This window comes from Dermacentor andersoni, chromosome 1 (assembly GCF_023375885.2).
Source record: "Dermacentor andersoni chromosome 1, qqDerAnde1_hic_scaffold, whole genome shotgun sequence".
Classification (NCBI taxonomy): Eukaryota; Metazoa; Arthropoda; class Arachnida; order Ixodida; family Ixodidae; genus Dermacentor; species Dermacentor andersoni.
Genome location: NC_092814.1, coordinates 283,059,154 through 283,079,210, shown reverse-complemented (window position 1 = coordinate 283,079,210; position 20,057 = coordinate 283,059,154). Strand labels below are relative to the sequence as shown.

The 20,057-nt window shown below is 48.0% G+C and overlaps 1 protein-coding gene across 3 annotated transcripts in view; it reads right to left on the bottom strand.

Moving 5' to 3' along the window:
* Nucleotides 1-2,385: 2,385 nt before the first annotated feature.
* Nucleotides 2,386-20,057, bottom strand: part of sv (paired box protein shaven) — a 236,572-nt gene continuing 218,900 nt past the window's right edge. For all 3 annotated transcript variants that reach the window (XM_050196692.2, XM_050196696.2, XM_050196697.2), the window contains 2 exons: nucleotides 9,236-9,370; nucleotides 2,386-6,916 (listed from right to left, as the gene is read on the bottom strand). In XM_050196692.2, coding sequence (XP_050052649.1) covers nucleotides 6,810-6,916; nucleotides 9,236-9,370 — 242 coding nt within the window. In that variant the 3' untranslated portion in view covers nucleotides 2,386-6,809. The remainder of the gene's footprint in view (nucleotides 6,917-9,235; nucleotides 9,371-20,057) is intronic.

The following is a 20,057-nucleotide window of genomic DNA, read 5'->3' as shown; positions in this document are numbered from 1 at the left end:
TTCCAACGGATCAGCTTTGCAAGCGGTGGAATGCTTTTTGAAGAAAGGGCCATATATCACTACCTGGTACTAGAAATAACAAAGCTTCATAACAGTGGCCAGCAAAGTGGCCACTACACGTTTCAATGTGCTCCAGGTAACTGTTGCGTAGTCGGCCATGAACTCGCTGACAGTGAGGCAAGATCGATCTTCTATATTGCTGATATAATGCGGATTGCTTCCTTGCGACCTGATACCAATTTGCTAATCGTGTCACTCGTGCATGGCTTTACTATAATGCACATGGCTCATACACAGGCGCCGGCGTGTTTTCGATGCAGATGGGAAATTTCGAATGCCCGCGAATGTGGCGGTCGCTGTTTAAGGTACACAAGCATTCACTTCTTCTCGCCATCATTCATCACTACACGTTCACTCCCCTTCCCCAGTGCAGAGTGGCAGCCTAGGGCGCCACAGCTCATGGCCGATCTCTGACCTTCCTGTGAGCAAAATATCTCTATTCTTCCGTAGGGAAACTAGGTGGGTGGCAATTTGTGAGAAATTCAGGTAACTGGGAAGTTGTGACGTATGCCAATGAATTTACAGCCACCAAATGGTGGGCTGAAGTACCCCTTTTCTTTTTTTCTAGAATGTTGCAGTGACAAAAAAAAGGAATAATATATTTGGAACTGTTAGTGCTAGCCGGTAGTGAAGGTGAGCTAAAATAAGAAAACAAATACGTGTCGGCGTTTATAAGATTGTAAAAAAAAAATTGAGGGGAGGGTGGTAATGAGAGCAAGCCCTCGTTGCCATGAGGCTTGCCCTTACTAAGAGGCTACGCTTTATGTGCGCCTGTAGCTTCAGATGCTAAATCATGTTTTGATTTTGTACGAAGCGAGGAATTTGGATATTAAGCGAAGAATATGCAAGGACATGTACCAAAAGAAACCATGCTCCACAGCAATGCAACCATTTTACTGTGTGCTGTAGCACAAAGCAGTTTTCTAAAAAAGAATAATCAGAACTTATTGACTTACAAGGTATATTGTTCCACAGTATATGTCGAGTAAACTTCTCTTCGCTTCAATGAATAGATTTCTTTCATACTTTGCTTAGAGCAAGCTGCGATTACAGTGGCAAAGCGAGGGTTCTCTCCAACTTCCGGAAACAAGTTTTCTCTTATGCATTTCACCATCGAAGACGCCGCACCGTGGATCACAGCTGCACTCCTCAACATTATGCAGTACAAGACCGCTGCTAGTTACCTTACCTTTTAAATACCGCACACCGGTGTTTATGACAGATGGTCGCTCACCTGTGGTAAATGCGGTGCGGCCCTGCACATGAATATTCCATTAATAAATATCTTGGTAATGCATCACATTGGCCACTTTTTTTTTCTTTTTGCCTAACTAATTTCCTAAATTGCCTTTTGCCCAAACTAATGAACATATCGGATTGAATGCTAATGATGTGTTTCCGGTAAACCCTCTTCACGTTGAGTCCAATTTATAATTTGCTGCTACTGGCCTCTGCCCCGCGTTCACTTTTATAATCACCTCTTGGCTGTTTCTGAGTCGCTGCTTGTAACTGCTTGGCGACATCTTTCAGAGGAATCTTTAGCTCGGGCCCAACTCCGATGCCGCATATCCAAACACATGTAGAAACGCTTTTTTGGGATAACCACTGGGCCGATTTTAGTGAAGTTTGTTGCACTTGAGCGAAAAAAAAAGTCAAATTCCAGTGACTGTTGGAAGCAGAATTTTTATTCAAGGCGTGAATATTTTAACAAGAACTTTAAAAACGGGGTAAATCTGGAAAATATATAGACGCAAGAAGTTTACAAATTCGTAGCTTTGCACCAAGAACAGATATCACAGTTATGTCAACTGCATCCGTTAGAGCATCGAAAGCGGACAAATTTAGTATATCAATTTATATATTACGTGAATTTATTACATTTTTAGAAGGTTTTTGCAAAAGTCCAACTCACATTTGGGTGGTATATCTGGCAGCTTTCTTTATTACATAAATATTTTCCGCTTTAGAAGTACTAGTAGATGCAATTTACAGAACTGTGATATGGTCTTTCATTGCTGAGTTACAGAGTTCTAAACTTGATAGCTTAGTTTCTTGAAAATTTGCAATTTCGAACCATTTTTATTGAAGCATTGACGGCTTATATCGAAAATTCGCTACCAACAGTCACAAGATACTTTTTCTTTTAAATGCACCAGATCTCATTAAACTTGGTGCAGTGGTTGCCGACGAAAAGTGTTTCCTTTCCCATGTATTTAGATGTGAGTCCCCGAACAAGCTTTCTCGTAAGGCTCGCTGCGAAGAATTTATGATTATCCTATAAGCACATTCCGCGCTCAAGGAAAGAGAACCAAAACTTAGACAGTATATACTCATCGAGTTTTATTTCACGCAGTCATCAAACCTTGCACACTAGTCACTCAGCCCCGCACACGTACATTTTGTTCAGGCAACCTGTTCATGTACACAACCAAAGAAAAGATACAGAGCTGCGCGTAGCCTCTAGCCGACAGAACATCATTCAGCGTCGAGTTCGTTCAGCGCCAAGCGGAAATGTCTTCTTCCTGTTGTTTTTTTTATACCTCATTCTCTTGTACAGCACATTGGAAGGCATCGCACACTGCTTGAATACACAATAGTCGGTCAACATGAAGTTCCGCTATAGGCAAGGAATGGTGGCAGATGCACGCGAAGAGCCAAGAAATGAAAGGAAACCGTCTGATCCGCTTGGCTTTTCACGAACAAGATTTTAAGTTTCCAGATTTATGCATTCAAGTTAGTATGTCACGTGACATGCTTAAAGAACTGTCAGAAATAATTGCGTCTACCGATCAGCCGGGGTACCGTAAAAAAAAAATGACTCCCACCTTTGTAAGCAGTGTGCCATGCTCTTCTTTGAGCCAGCCGCTACTGATGGGCCAAGAACAGGTGTTGTGCAGAGTAGATTGATCAAATTTTAAAAAAAAACATATATTAGCTTTGAAGAGAACAGATTAAATCTACACGCACGTTATGTATATGTGACCGCAGTTGAGGAACGTTCGTGGCCTTTCTAGACATAGATGGACGCTATACGCAAGAGTTCGGCGCCCTGCGAACTCCCAGCAAAACACCGGTATACATTCTTCATCTCCTGAACACACAATAAGATTCTTAAGTAGCTGACCTTTAAGCAATATTGTCAGGTGCTTACAGTTTGCACTGAGAGCGAAAAAAAAAAAAAGAATAGTTTGGGGTGCGCCGCAACCAACTTCATTAATGTAGCTGCCGCCGTAATTTCATGCCTCGGAGTGTCCGCGGAAACAATCGTTCATTTGCCAGAGAGTAACGAGTAGCTCCACGAAATTCGTGCGCCCACGCTTCGCTACCATTTTCGTTTGCCGCGACACCAGAGTGAAACGCTTCTCATCAGCACTCTTTCTGTCCGCGTCGATCGGAATAATTTCTGCTGTCAAAGCTTTAAAGCACACAAAGCAGCTGCGGCGATGCCTTCATCTCACAGCACCTGAAACCATCGTGCCGCTCCTAAATGTAAACAATATCCTCTAAAAAGATTCCTCATTTGTGTCACTCACTTATATCGCTACTAAAGAAGAAGAAAAAAGAAAAAGCGCCTACGGCGTGATGTCTATATACAGGGTGTCGTTCTTCATCACAGGGTGCAACTCTCAGAAACAATAAGATGAACAAAAACAAAAAAAAGTACGAATACAAACGCGGCAACACAAAGCACGAAAAAACAGGCAATAAAGAGGAAATCAGAACACCACATGAAAGCAACAAAAACACGACGCGTATTGTATGTTGTCCTTCAAAATACCTTACAACACACAACATGCCTTTTTTGAGAGGGAGGGGGGATATGAAGTGAACATCTGCCATGAGAAAGACCAGGGGATTTCGCATGTAGAGCGGGATCATACGCGGCTGTCCGGAAGAACTCCGCGGTCACCGTCTGCAATGTCACACGCGGCATCATTCGTTACGCCCTAAAAAGTGTGTATAAGCGCAAGCCAAGAAACGAGTCGCACACACAAGAAAACTCGCACACCAAGCAGACACAACCACGGCGGAAAGTAATAATGTACATCGTCTCTTTCGCAGGTGAACGGCTCTCTCTGTCCTTCGCGCCTCTTCTCCCGCCCCTCTTTCTATGATGTTCCGTCATAGGGTTTGTATAAATTAGTAACACATAATACACATTCGAGAAGCATGCCACTTAAAAGGGGTGAACCATATGAACTATACAATGAACTGACCTACGTCGTCTACAGCGAGAAGCCGAAGCGCAAGTCGACTCCTGCGGTTCGGCTTCGTGAAGCAGCTGCATGTTTCGCAACCGACGAGGACGAGAGCTTGGCGGTACAGCGGCGGCTCGCGGATGTTCACCAAGGAAGGCAAGGTATTGGATGCGAATATTTTTGGCCTTCCAGCAGGACCTCCATGTTTTCAACCTTCTTTCCTTTTTTTTCTCTCTGACAAAAGCCACTATACCAGAGACTTAATGTTATTTTCGCCAGACGTCGGCCAAATGATATCTTCTTCAAACATAACATCTACTGGTACCTTTTCGACTGGACTAAATAAACTCTGAACGTGTCGTTTCTCAGAGCTGTTGATATACGACGTCCGACGCGTTTTTCATCTGTAGGGTTAAAAAAAACAGTAATGACCTGAGCTAGCCGCGAATGAAATGCAGTTAAAATTTACGAATCTCCAAGCCAATTGTCTCGTGACAATTTTATTCGTTTTCTCGCGCAGTATAGCAGCCGGCGTCTAAAACAATGTAAGAACTATGAGGAGTGCAAGCCACTGCCGCTGAACTACGAAGCTCGCATCCCAGCTCTGCGCTTGCGCAGTCGTATAACAACATGCAGATAAGCAACAATATGCACTTGGCCATTGGATCGCTCTTTTTTTTTTCTTTGCAGGAACACGTGATGAAACGTTACAGCGAATACATTCTTCTTTTTTCTTTCTCTCTCTCTCTCTCCTTTTCGTGTGGTGGCTGTGAAACTGCGAACTTACTCCGCAGACAGGTAAACGTGTGCGTAGACAAACGTAAAACTTTGAGCAAACCGTGGCGTGAGACCATGTAGAATCAGCAGCGTCGCCGTAGTCCGGAACTACGCCTTGTATGATACAAAGTAGAGCGGCGACGTAATACCTCTTCTGCGTTGTTTCGTTTCCTCCGATAAATACACGCAGTACTATGCCGTAAATAATACGCACGAGGACAGTCCTCCAGAGGGAGAAACAAAAAAAAAACAAGGGAGGGAGGGAGGGATGGAGGGTACACGGGTAAAAGGCTGTCGATGTAAACTAATAAGCACAGTTGATGTAAGGATGGATAGAAATATCCTGGCGACCAGATCAAGTCACACTTCTTGCGCCACAGCATATGTGTTTCGTTTGTTTGTTTTTTTTTTTCTTATGTCTCTGAGACGTGGCGGCGAAGATGAACGTTTTACACTAAATACCAGCGCTTGCCGCGGGAGCGACAGACACTTCTGAGCGTCAAAAGCGGTCGCCGCGTGGCTCCTTGCGCCTCAACGCGTGTTACGCACCTTAAAAATGCCCACGTGCCGATACTCAGCAGGATTCCCCTCGTTGTACTAACGCACTTGACACACGTGCATCACACTTTCTGCTGGCGTAGGTTTCTCGCTCAGTATATCAAAATCAGTTCCTTTATTTCAGTTATATGTAAAACTGCCTGTGTGTTGTCATTCTTTTTTATTTTTTTTTTTTTAAAGGAAAGAACTGCTCAACTCCTGCGCAGTGCTTTCTCGCGTGACAGAACCTGTCTTTATTGAGGGTTTAACTAGTTACTGCCTTAGCGCGTTATGCAAATGGCCAGAAGGAAACGTTTGCCGCGGGAATCAAATAAGTATTTTTTTTCTTCCTGCCACCTTCACTTTTCTTGAGAACTGATTTATCGCGCCTGCCTGCTTCACTTAACTACTTTTCACTCGCAGTGATAGTTTTTTCGCTGCTGTCATTTTACAAAGGGCCCTAAACCATCTTTAGCGAGATTCCACAGCGGAACAGCAGCAGCACGAGGTGGAGCTTCCACGGAGACCTGATGCGCAGATACAAATCGGCGATCCATGGAGACCACCGGCTATCGTGTCGGCGCTCGCGCCATCGCAAAGGCATTGGTCGCGGGCGCGCTCATCCAGGCGGGGAGCCACGCGGCTGCTTTCGCGGCGTCAGAATGACTTCTGGTAGTTGTATACGCTCTGGGCGGCCACATGTGTATAGTACATCGTCTCGTCTCGCGCAGCCGCCCCGCGCGTTCAATGTGGCGCGCCGCTGTCGTGCCGCACACACGACGTGGTGCGCCGGAGGCCCCCGTTAAACGTCGTCGCCGTCGTCATCGTTCTTGCGCGTCACGCGCTTCGCACAAGTCCAAAAGAGTCCACAAGGCGGACACAAGATCTTTGGTTTTCGCGAGGAACGGATCACCACCGACGCGCCACACTCGTCCGCCGGCGGCTGCCTCCGCCGCGGTTTCCTCGTCCGTCTGTCCCGATCAGGCACCATCATCTCCACACGGGGAACGACGCAAAAGTTGGCGGCCAAGTCCGGAGCCTGCGCAAGATGGTCGCCGCCGTCACCGCTGCCTCTGCCGCCTCAGCCTTCGGGCCTCAGGTCCGTTGTTGCGCTCTGCTGCACTCCGCAGTGCTGCACGAGTGAGCGGAGCAATGGCGGAGGCCTGCGGCGGCAGAGCATGGGGGGCGTTGCTGTCCCGTGGACGCGGTCGGCGGGCCTTAGGCGTCCCGCAGGTGTCAGCAGCGCTCGCCCTTGTACGCGTTGGGGCTGAGCGGACCCGCACTGCTCAGGCCCGTGCCGGCCGACCCGGTCCTGGCGCTATGGGCGTAGTAGTAGGACGGGTCTGCAATGCGGGAACAGCGGGGAAACGGAGGAGAAGAAAACAATGGCGTGGCGGGTGAGATATACGACCAAAGCACAGGCATCCATCACTGCTTTTCCTACGATGCGAAAATTTTACTGAAAATATTGCAAGCGTGCTTCACTGCACGGCACAGCTCTATGAAGGAGACGGTGTCATGCCAATTTCTGCAAGACTTGCGTCATTGTCGGGATAATGTAACGATTATATTCCAACGTTATTTCTTTTCGCGCTTCGTCAGTGGTCAGAGCGCTGCTCCACCCACGTTATTAACGGTATCGACTGGTTGTGAACTGTGACTGATAAGACAAGAATAAAATCGAACGAGAAGAATCCTTACGTTATAACAAGAGCATGTACTGCGGTGAAGCTTGACAGCAATATTTTGAATAAACTCTTTTTCCACAGAACATCTTTCTCCCCATTTTTCTTGCTTGCATGTCCCACATATGCGTATTGACCGGCTTTAATTGCCTCGTCCATGCTACTTACGCAAAGGCGATATATCAATTGACACACAGAAACGCAAAAGACACACGCGACGGCACCGTTCCAAACCATTTCACGACCACATTTCCAGTCCGCATTTCCAGACACAACAGCTCTGTTCCGCGTACTTACACAAAAGCATGAAGAAAATGGCAGTTATCATTACAAATAAAATACGCGCGCCGGTACGGGCCTACATACTTGCACAAACATTATTCCTGAATTTGGAAGATGAGTATTACGCTGATAAGTGACGTTCAGCTGATTCACAAGGCAGTCCTAAGGAATACTTTCAAGCGACGTTCATATATATTGTAACGGTAACGAAGAACGCCGCAAGTGAAAGAAGAGGAAGAGAAGGGCAAGGCAAAGAGAAGGACGTGTCTTGAAAAGTTTCTTGTCTAAACATGGAATACGACACGCTGCAGCGTCCCTTCAACATCCACAAACAAATGGACAGGTCGAGCGTAGCAACCGCACTATAAAGGACATCACTTCTTCCTACGTCTGTCTCATACACGACGCCTGGGATGACTACGTCGTTGCTGCGGTTTTCGCCCTACACGCGTGCCAACAGGAAGTCACTCGTGCCACGCCGTTTCAGCTGCTCTACGAGAGGACGCCAAGGTTACAGCAAGAACACCTTCTTGGCTTCGACACGTCTCTGCAAGAACGCTCTGCAAAAGTGGACTCCAACGAGACCCTGCGCCAGGCTCGCCTCCGAGCTCGGCTAGTAATATACTGCATCATCAAGCGCTTTTCAATACGTCTTCTCAGCAACGTCTATTTCCAACTGGGCGATTTAGTCATGGTTCGACGGGCACTGCGTTTACCTTGACGCTGCGAAAAATGTTTCTCCCGGTCTTCTGGCTTTTTTCTGTGTTGTGAAAGCTCTGGGTCCTGTGACGCCTCGTTTAGCAGCGATTCCGGAACTTGATGACGACCGTCGCAAACGCACTTTTCCTGCTCATGTCAGCCATGTGAAGCTTTACGTCCCTCGTGAAACCTCTAATAGACGCCTGTCTGACTTCTGTGCGAACTCAAAGGGAGAGGGGGCGGCGAGAGTAACGGTAACGAAGAACGCCGTAAGTGAAAGAAGAGGAAGAGAAGGGCAGAAGACGGTGCAACATATAGAATGATAGAGCGCCAGTGGGTCAAGGGAATAGTTGGTTTTTGGAACGGCTGAGATTCGGGCGTGTCGTGTACCGCTTGCAGTCCGTTAAAGGCGCCGGACTCCCGTTGCAATATACATGTATACTCGCAATTTCAGACAGCCTACGACTACTTGCAAGGTTAGCATTAGAATGCACGCGTGGGATGCAACTCGAATACGCTTGAACTGCTTGCTGAAGCGCTGATCACGCCGACAACATTGACGAAACAACTTTTCTTTCTCTTCAGGTGTCTTCCAGTAAGCTGGCATGTAGCAGTACTGAGGCGAACTCCAAGCCATGTTCTGCACATACCCGTAACCGACCATTACAAACCACGAGTGACGATCCTACCCAATTCTACGCGCGTTCTTGCAGAAATCTTATAGCTTTATTTATTGGTTACAGCCAAGTGTGCAATAATGTGCGTTATACTGTAGTCCTTTACAAGCCGTTAGTCAACTAAATGTTGATGACGATTCTGACCTGTAGTGTAAGTTACTCTACGCTTGTGCATCTGTGGTTCATGGCGTTTATGGGCAAAGGTTTTCGCGGACACTGCAGTGATGGAATCCGTGACATAATCATTACGCGGAGAGGAGAGAGGTGTAAAAATAAAGGCAAGCGGACCCAGGTAGGGCGCACTCGGGGGCCCACTCACTGATGATTCCGCTGGAGCCGTAGCCGTAGGCGCCGTATGCTGCCGCCGAAGAGTACTGCGTGTAGGGCGACGCGTAGGCGTAATCGGCGCCGGGGATGCCCGCCACCGCAGAACTGGCAACTGCGCTGCCCGTCACTGCAAGAGGAAAGAAGCGAGCGGGACGGTGAGACGAAATCACCCGAAACGACGATTTCAATCACAGTACAGCCACACTCGAAGGCCAGAAATTGGTCGTCACTAATCGAATGCAGATAGAGCGTATAGCGCAGGGGTAACAGCGGGTACAACGTGAAACGTACAGAAACAACTCTATCTTGCGATGCACATAAAAGAAGAAAAAGATCTTAATCAATTAGGTTCAGCGAAAATACGCAAGGTGGAGTGAGATTATTAAAAGTGGGCATTCACCTGAAAGTAGCATGAAACTCAGCTGTGAGGCTTCTCCGAAAAGAAAGCCTCGCAGTTGAAGAAAAATTCGGCCTCGACAGGGGTATCGAGCCGAACAACACCCAATTTCAAAAGCACTCGCACCACTAACTGAACAGCTGGCTGGACGAGAGCAATCTCTTCGACGACTCAAACGGTTAGGCAAAATTGCCATTTTTTATCACTTTCAGGTGGATGCCAGTTGCTGCTCTAGACATAAGAAAGCGTTGAGGGCACTGTGTTATACCCGACTCACTTTGGTGTATATCGCTGCTACAACAGGGTCTAAAAAGGCACTAAAGAGAAATACTAAAGTGAATTAAAGCTGCCACTGCATTCACTCAAAAAGCTGTATCTGCATTTTTCTAGCGACAGGAAGGTCGATTATTAGCGGTAAAAAATCAGTGCCAAACTTCCTTTCCTTTAATACCACGCGCCCGAATCGCGACCTCAGTGATACGCCACGGATACTGCAAAATGTTTTGCCCTTTCTGAGACCACGCATTTACGGAAGAAAAGCCGCGAAAAAAGCTTTCTTTCTTTTTTGTTGAGCTTACTTCTGAATGCAGTGTGATTCTCTATGTCATTAAACAATTAATTCGCCCTGATCAGACATTCTATAAGAACGTACGACGCCACGGACACCCTGTGCGAGAGGTACAAGCTGGCATCGCGGCCTGTACCTCCAGCTTTGTTTCGGTTTGTACAGCAAGACCGACACATTTGGCGCTACAGAGGTGCAGCCTACCAACATATAACATATGTATCTTTAGTGTCCCTTTGACGACACTCTCTTTTATGAGTATGCGCACATGCGAAGAGCCAAAATTGCAGTCACTCCGGGATGCGTGCATGCGTTTTAAGTGGTTACAGCTTTGCGAAGATAAACTTGAATAGAGTGCACGCTGACATCAACAAATATGCACTCTAACAGACACGTTGTGCCAACTTGTCAAATGCCACATGTTCCTCTCAGCGCGTACTTCTCCCGAAGCGTACGTATAGCGTATACGGGCTCAAATGCGTGCGAACCATACGGGCTCAAATACCCGATAGGTGTATATAATACAGCGCAGAGATATCAAGGAGTTAATGTGTGGAGGGGAAAATTTCGTCCAAAATAAACTTCTGAGAAACTATTAGCGCAAAACAGCGAAAAAGAGCGAAACGTGTGTATCCGTATTTTTTCGCTGTTTTTATTTTTTAGTGCATGCGTTGCAAGAGAATATCGCGGATTAAATATTTGTCCACTTGAAATGGCAGAACTGCAGCGCTCGGATTAAGAGAAGAAATGTGCTCGCTACGGCCAGTATACCCACAAGCAGCGCCAGCGCCGTCATAGAACACTCTGTTCGTCATTATTCTCATTTTCGACATTTCTTTTATAATTCTCCGCTTCTAATGCGTTTTCTTAGGATGCCGCTGAAGATGAAAGCCACCGTTGTTCGACTTAACTGCGTGGGAAAACCACAACTGCACCTACCGGGAACCATCCGGTGGTCCTGAAGCGCTGTACGGCTGTTACAGCGTGCAACTATAAAGAAAGATCCGAGGACATCTAAGCACTTCTTATGAGTTGCGAATGCGAAAGCATTGATGTCCATTTGAACGCCACTGAGCGGTCCTTCGAGTTATGAACTCCTCGTAGGCAAGCTTGCGCGTCGGAACGCTTGGCCAACACCTCCTGTAGATAGCACAAGGCCGGTGCACTTCGATTCGTGATGTCATGATACCTTGGCCAGCTGTCGTAGAATCTAATGGGGACGCTCCCGAGTAAGCCTAGTAATGTTGGCGTCACCGCTTTCGTCACGCTGGGCTTGGCATTGGAAATTTCGGTCCATGTGGCATGACGTCATCAAGCAGAGTACACAACCCTGCAATCTATGGAGGCGCTGGTTTAGCCCAGTGGGTACGACACTCGGCTCTTCAGCGTCGAGTCGTAGGTTCGAAACTCACTACCGCGAACGTTTTTCCTTTGGAAATTTTTATACCTTATTTTTGTTTATAGCGGTTACTGAGGCGAAGCACGCGTGGTTAACACAGGCTTCCGAGATCGAGGATCACGTGACGTCGCCGCGATGCCCTCACGCAGCAAGTGATGCACCAGCGCGTGCAGCAGGGGTACCTTTTCGCCCACTCTGCTCTGTCGAGGCGCGCGCGTAACGTGACGTCACAGCCAATGGGAATTTAGGCACCGTTTCGGTGCAGACGCCGGCTTTTCCGCTCAATGGGCCATTTGATGCTTTCGCATAAAAAATTCTGGCACCATCTGCTAGTGATTCCGGGAGAACTTAAACGGCAACAGGCCGACGCCTGTATCAGCGCTCAATGCTTCAACCACGACGCATCCATTCAGCGCCAGTCAATGGCCATGCACAGCAGTACATGTGCTCTTACGTTCATACCGTGCCGGTACTCAGTCACCTCAGAAACTGGACAGCTGCATGTGCTTCAGGACGAGTGCTCAATGTTCCAACAATAAACAGCAGCATGTCCCACTGAAAAACTGCTTCCTCCGCTCTCCATTTATGCGCACTACGGCGCTGCTGTTCGCATGCGCTGGTTGCCCATAGTATAGTGCGAGCCCTGAGCTTGGAGCTTCGACGCCATATACAAGCGGTCTGATGTTTCCATTGCAAAGCCATGGCGCGATAAACGTCTGACCAAGATAAACACCGCTTCTCGCTATTTATGAGACATTTTCTCGCCATTTGGTTGTACAGACTGTCGTGATGCCATGGCTAGGAGCATGACCTTGTTTTATCGAGGCCATGTTGAAGAGTGGAGCCCACTCTCATGCTGTTTGGTGATAAAGCTGATAACAAATGCGTATCATGGGCTACGCATTACAGGCTCCACAAAAGCAGGTATTTAGATTGACGACAAATAAGGAAATCTTCTGAGACAAGGAAAGTGCAGCTTAGACGAAAGCTGTCCCGGGTGCTTCGGTGACCATGGAGCGAATAGCAAGACACACCTGTGCACTGTTACGAAAATTACAGCGGATGTACGCGCACTCTTTAACGGCAAGCCCAAGAAATCGTGTTTGTCTTCTTCTTGGAATTGTGACACATTCCGGCAACCGGCGCACCATTTTCCCACATTGCTCGTGCGGCAGAGTTCGCCGAGTTATATCTCTGCGGCTTGTTGCCATTCGTGGAATCATTTGTATGTTTATCAGTCGGAGACTCGACTCCCACCCTCTCTATTTTTATATTATTTGAGCCATTTTTCTTTTCTTGGTCTTGCGTGATATCCCCTACAGTGCATCTTTGATAGACACCCGCGAACGGAGCCGCTCTTGCAGTCCCCACGCTATAGGCATACGTTCTTCGGAAGCACCAGTTTATTTCCCTCATAAGCTGCCAGGGTTGTTGGAGACACTAACGCGTTCGTGACACATACCTTCCCAACCCTAATTAACCAAGATTGAAGCTCCGCGGTTACTAGATATAGATCTAAACGCGCTTAGCCGAGGACGAAGCGGCAGCGGCGACGACGGTCGAATGAAAGCGGTATATTTTCCCGTACGGCCCATGACCATCAGCATACAGTACAGGAAAATTCTGAACCGTCGCGCTCAACAAGACTGGGCGCGCACTTGAAACCAGCGCGCGAAGGGTGGGGGCTGAACTGGAGGAGGGGGGGGGGGGGGCGTTCTTGCGCTTCCTTTCTCACCGACCGACGATAAGCACACGCTTAAAACGTGCGAAACGTCGACGCGACTTTCGTGTGCGTCGCTGCGGCGGCGGCCCATTTGGGCGAGTGGCGCGCGCTATAGAACGGCCGCGGCTCCGCTCTTCGCCGCAGCAGACGAGGGCGGCACTCGTCGTCGACGGCGCGATATGCAAATCAGCCGCTCGGTTAGCTCGCTCGCGCGCTCTCTCTCTCTCTCTCTTGGCGGCGCGTGTCGTTTTAGGCCCCGGCCACCTCGTTATCTGCGGCTGCGATCGCGCTCCTCCGCGCTGTTTTCCTTTTTCTCAAGCCCTCTCGCGCAAACATGGCCCCGCCAGGCTTGGCTTTCCTGCTAACCTTTCACCGCGGTGTCACCCTGCGGGAAGGGCAGGTCGATATTTGCGTGACCTGGCGGCACGTTGGGCGTGTATACCGTGTATGCATACGTACTCGCTTAGAAGCGGGTGACACTGAGAAAATAAAAAAAATAAAGCGAGTCGCTTAAGAAAGTGCGCTCTGGTTTTTGTTATAGAGTGACACATCACTATATCGTTTTGCACTATAGGCGAGTGGAAAAACAGAGAAGGAGAATATAAAATGCTCGCCACTTTGTACGATAGTTATGTTTAGCGGCTGCCTCTCATGCACGTCTGCACTATTCAAGCGGACTGAAATGTAGCGTATACGTACACCCTTGCGCAAACACCTACACTTTATAAGAGCGCGTTATTAATTTCCTGAGATCCCGTTGTGGAAGGACACGTAGGTACTAATTTTCATCTGCGCAGGATGGAGTGTGCATGCTGCTCCGCAGAGGGCGAATAACGATGGTGCAGCGCAACTCTTCTGCATGGTAGAACGAAAAGTAAGAAATTAACGCATCGCTCATATATCGTCTAGGATATTATTCAAGGGTTTCGTTTGAGGTTGGTGTTGACTGTACAGACACACCATTTTGGTGTACGACTGAGTAACTCCACACGAGCTGTTCGAATTCTTCAATATTGGGTGCACTATAAGGGTGGCGTCGGCACAGTCTGTCCTCTGTTTTGTTGACTCTATCCGGAGAAAAAAGGCCATTTCTATTTGCCGTATCCGATCGTTCTCTCCCCCCCCCCTTTTTTTTTCTTCAACTGAACTGAAAAAGAAAGTGAAAGGTACCTCGCCCTTGTAATGGCAGACCAGCTCGGGCTTCTGGGCTGGAGCGAGCCTTACTTGGTTCCACGCAAAGGTGGCGCAAATAACGCAGCCTGTCAGCGCCTAAGCCCCTTTACGGGAAACATACCCTCTCCGCTCAGCGCCTAAAAAATCCCGAACCTGAGCGTTAGTCTACAGTTACCATTATAGCATTCTGAGGCTGCAGCATTTCGTTTTGTACAACTTGAAAAAGCGCTGATGCACGCAGACTTCCGAGTGCGTAGTGTTATAGCGGGTGTTTCAGCGAACACTCTAAAAATATTTTAAAGCTTGCCTGTGGAAGATAGGACAATTCTAGTTCATGAGCTGGTCTACTCGAAGCGGCGGACACTACTTGCAAAAAAAATTTAATGCGTAATCGACTAATTAACAAATATCACTAATTAAACTTGTATCTAGTTACCTTATGGCCATATTGCAATTTACAAATTCTAGCCGTGGAGTTCTCAAGGTGGGTCCACTTGGAACGAATTCTCAGGATGACACCAGTTTCGAGATACTAATTTCCGAACTTTGCGGAGAAATGCATTGGCGTTCCAGTTACTTTCGTGCCTGAATGCATTAAACGATGTTTTGGTAACAAAGTAATAAAACACCTCATGAACGATAATAGTGATATATCTGGCACAGGCAACCGTTAAGAATTTTTGAAAGTGTTTGCTGAAACACCCTCTATATGGACAACCACTATATAGAGTGCGCCCGAATAAATACTCGTAATAGTTGTTTTTAGCATAACAAAGACGTGAGTGCGTGCAGCTGACGAAAACACAAAAAGAAGAAACCTATTTTATTTAAGTTTCCTTCTTTTGTATTTGCCAGCGCGGCGCTCTTACGACCTTTCGTAATTCGGGAAGCCACCTGATCTATAACATCATGAACTCGTTGTTGGCCTATAGTTGGCTCGCTAAAGGACATATTTATCGCTAGAAAAACAAAGTTAAAAGCAAGAAAAGAAAGAACGATAGCACTGGCGGATTGTGCATCTACACACTCGTCGTTCGTGCGTCTCGCTTTTGTGCTCGTCTGCCTATATAGCGGCAAGTATGTCCTTCGCCGTCTCATCTTATACACAGTGCGCGTGCACGGTGGTTGTCGGGCTTACGACCTCGCCAGCTCGCTAGCATTTCTCATGGCGCGCCCAGCGGCGATGTACAGTATCGAGTTTGTCTTCGGCCCCATGTGCTGAAATAACGCGAGCAGACGAAGGGCACTGCCGCGCGGAAGACGCGAGGACCGCGAACATTGCGTCTTTGCGCACGACCCCTCCAATACGTCGAGCTCGCGCGTGGCGAGCTCGCAGAGGTCGCCGACGGCGCGGCATGGTAAACACGGCCCCGTGCTTTACATGGGGGGGGGGGGGGGGGGGAGGGCACGGGAACGCCCCAGCGGCGCCGGCGGCGGCAAGCAGGCGTGGGAGCGCGCCCAGGGGCGATGTGTATCGGGACAGTACGCGCGTTCGCCACGTCGATCCCGGATCTGCATAATTATGCTGGCGTTCGCCTCGATGAGGCGCACTTCTTTGTTTGCTGCCACTCAACGCGGTCGCGGAGCCCAGGTACTGACATGTCAATTCTGAAGAGAGAGAGAGAGAAACAAAAACAAAAACTGAGGGATACACCGTGACGTGTCGACATTGCGCCGCGGCCGATGATCTATGCTCCATAACACGGGCCGCCTGCGGGAAAGTGAAGGTGTTATGATTCTGGGATACATTTCTTGGTGCTGTGGAGCCTTCCAAGCACGTTGAAGCTTCCCAATCCCGTGTTGAAGAACTCTCGAGTTATCCCTTACCATCTCACGCATATTAAAGCATGCGTTGTTGCGTCTGCGTATCTTTTGTGCCAATTTACTGTCCTCACTCAGTGTCATCTACTCAGTGCGAGGTGTTCGCTGTATTTCGACACAGGAATTGTGCAAACTGTAAGACGAAAAGAGAAATTTGAGCGCGTCACACACAGTTCAGAAGCGGAAGTAATTATCAGTATTACGCGAGCTTTTCTGGAAGCGAAAATAGCAAACATCAACAAGGATTTACCCCTTTGCGGCATAGCTCGGTGCTAAAGTGTGAAAACACTTTTCTCTCTGTCAGCTTACATTTAATGAAACTATCTACACGAGCTCTGGAGGCCCAGTGAACCAATTTTCTGCGAACACACTGTTGGTGCAACTCAAGCCCTGCAAAGGGTAAGCACGTGGATCACTGGAAATGCTAATCGTACGTCGCGCCTTTCTGCAAGCGCGGTGCATGCGCTTATGTTCGTAAATAGGTCAGTCCTATTGCAGCGCCCAAAATCGTAAGGTTTACGAGTCCTCCCTAATGTCACAAATATTTGCGACTGCATTAGCACCAGCGCCTACGGATACAGAAACCAGGCGATCGACGCACTGGCTTCAGCTATCGCGCTTGCTTGATATTGCGTCATAAACGAACAGCGCGTATAGTTGCGGCCGGAACGGAGGCCTGCGAGTCGCGCGACGCTATTTCTCGCTCCAAGTCCGTGTAAGCCGGCCATGGGTTCAGCTGCGCGGCTGGCGCCCTCAGTCACTACACGTGACCAGCACTTGCCTGGCGCGGCCGAGAACTGCGAGAAGCTGGAGCCGTAGCCCGGGATGGCCCCCTGGACGGGCTGCAGCACCGTTAGCGACGAGAGCGGGCACGTTGCCTCGGCCTTGGCCGGTGAAGGGCTGCCCTGGATCTCGCTACCGGTCGCCGCGGCCGCTGGGGGAGGGAGAGGGGGGCAGCGTGCGGGACGCCGGCGCAGGCTTAGGGACAGGCAAAGCGCTTTCGGGGATCACACTACGCATGCCAGGCGGGAACGGGCCGTGCCACGCGCACCTCAATGTTCTGCCTCTCAGGTGGCCGGCTCGAGTTTCGTGTCGCCTCTCGGGGCACAACGCGCTCGTGCAAGACCACACGGCGTGCGCACGGAAGCCGACAAGAAATTCGAGCAGCACCGCATGCTCGTCTTTCGCCTGTGCATGACGCGTGTGCTTCGACTGCGACCACCAAGCGTTTCGAGAAATGGCCACTCTCGTGCGTTCTCAGTGCTCGCAGTCTCCGCGCATGACACAACGTGCAACGCAACGCATAACCTGAAGCCGGTTTTGTCATCTTTTTCTCTATTCTTTTATTTCTTGCGGCGCAACCATCCAGCGTCGTCCATCACATCTTCCATCACGCTTTCATCTGCATGAGGTCAATGCTGTTGGTAGCGTGCGAGTGCAATGAACCACGCTTTACAGCGGCGCAACAAGGCGAAGCTCTCATGCGGCTGCAACAATATCTCACCTCTGTGTGACGACAATCAGAACTTCGCGGTTTTATCGACTTATAATTTTGAGGCTTTTGTAGCATTTTGTGGCTGCTCACATCAAAGTTTTAAGTTTTCTGCACCAGTTGCGCAAAAGGCGCACGAAACATGTCCACTAATAAAATGTGGAAACGGCTGCTTGCCTGTTTAATGAGTGAGAACATTACGTCTAGTGGAAAACGATGAAAACTAAGGATTGTTTCAACTACATTTTGCAATCGCACTGCCTTTCGCGAACCTCACAAAAACGCCGCAGTCGTTTAAAAAGAAAATAATAATGATAATAATAATAAAAGTCTTCGTCGCCTTCACGATCCTTATCATTTTCTGAACGCGTGCGTTGACTGCAGCAATAGCATTATATATATATATATTCTCTTTTTCAATGCTCAGTCAACTCTTACGCCCGATAGTGTCTACGATTTCAGAATTAACACAGCAAGCTGCGCGAGTTGGTGACAACATATTCCTAGGGCTGTGCAGCGCAACCCGGACGAAGGGCAAAAGGAAGTACACGCTATGAGCGCAGACTAACAACTGGTTCTTTTTTTCGAACAAGTGCTTAAATATACAGAGAATGTGAACATGTGATGAAGTGACGCGTTCAAGTGGTGAAAGGGTGCCATCCTATCTTGCCGTTCAAAAACTTCGTTTCTTTATCATGCAGAAAGATAGAAGTCTGGCTGACGCATGCGCCTGAGTTGGAAATCAAATCAGCCGCGAGAGTGTGGAAGCCTACTTTATGCATGTCAACTCAGGCGCTTGCGTCAGTCAGACTTCTATCTCTCTGCATGATAAAGAAACGGAGTTTATGAATGGCAAGATAGGGTGGCACCCTTTCACCACTTGCACACGTCACTTCATCACATGATTACATTCTCTGCATATTTAATCACTTGTTTGAAAAAATAAACCAGTTATTAGCCTGCGCTCGTATCGTGTACTTCCTTTTGTCCTTCGTCCGGGTTGCGCTGCCCACCCCTAGGAATATGTACGTTTTGAGGCATTGTCGCAGACATTACTGATCAGACAAATCAACGGTTTTAGGTAATTTCTATAAAAAATAATGTGAACTTTGCTTCTAGCACTGATGTGAGCAGCCTATTTGCATACGCCATTAATCTCAAGAAGATTTTACCTCTACTTTTGATCAAAGACTAAATTTCGTTATCTCGAGAAAAAATATACATACGTGGCACGGCCCTCATTTCATTCGCAGTGGAAATGACACTCTGATTTCTAAACAGCACTACATCTCGCAGGACAGCATGCATATAACTTGCTGTGGAACTTTAATTTATAAACACCGATACATTGCAAGCAGGGAACCTTCAGGGTGTCATGCATAACCCTGTAGCTGAAAAGCACACCTTCAACTGAAACACAGTTAGATAAATGCGTTCTTTCACCAAAGCCTTGCACATGAACTGCACTGGATCCCTGACATTGGGTTGGCAAATATTTTATTTGATTAGAACTTAGGGTAAGTAACTATTAGGTCGTTTCAGGTCAAGAGCTCACATTTATGAACCAATAAGAATATATAGAAGATACATGAAATAATCCGATTGAATATATGCGAAATTCCGCAGGGCGGGTTTCCAAACACTTCTCGGGTGACACAAGCAAGCGAGGCCAGGAAGGAACACAACGCGTATAGCCTTAGTCGCCGCGCTCTTAGACTTGAACCCTGATGGTGGTCATTTTTCGGCTGTGTCGACAGAGATGCGTGGAAAACCAGATGCGCGGAATTTCGCATAACGTCTTCGTCACTACAATAATGGCTAAGTTACAGAATCAGTACACTGTCTTCGTTAACCGAAAACTGTGAAAGATCCCATGTCTTTGGTTTTCTGATAATGCAATGCCGTTTTTAACGGCTTCCCTCTTACTCGAGACAAAGTAATGATATGGAATGCACACCTGCCAAGTAGCCTCACTAGCCATTAACGTAGAAATCAACGTCGAGCTTTAAATAAGAAAGCTTGCGCCTGGTACGCAAATACTTTAAAAAAAGAAAAGGCCTGAATATGAGCTGACCTTTCGACGGCTATTTTTGTCTAAAGGGTTGGCGTTTTTCGTTGAGTTTGAAGCGAGCATTAGTCAGTTTTGCAAGAAGCAGTGGAAGGAGTTAGTTGGAAAGGGGCATTTGCAATGCAGTGCCATGTGTTAGGCGCGCTGCCAAGCAGCATGCAGGGGTAGCCGCCGGT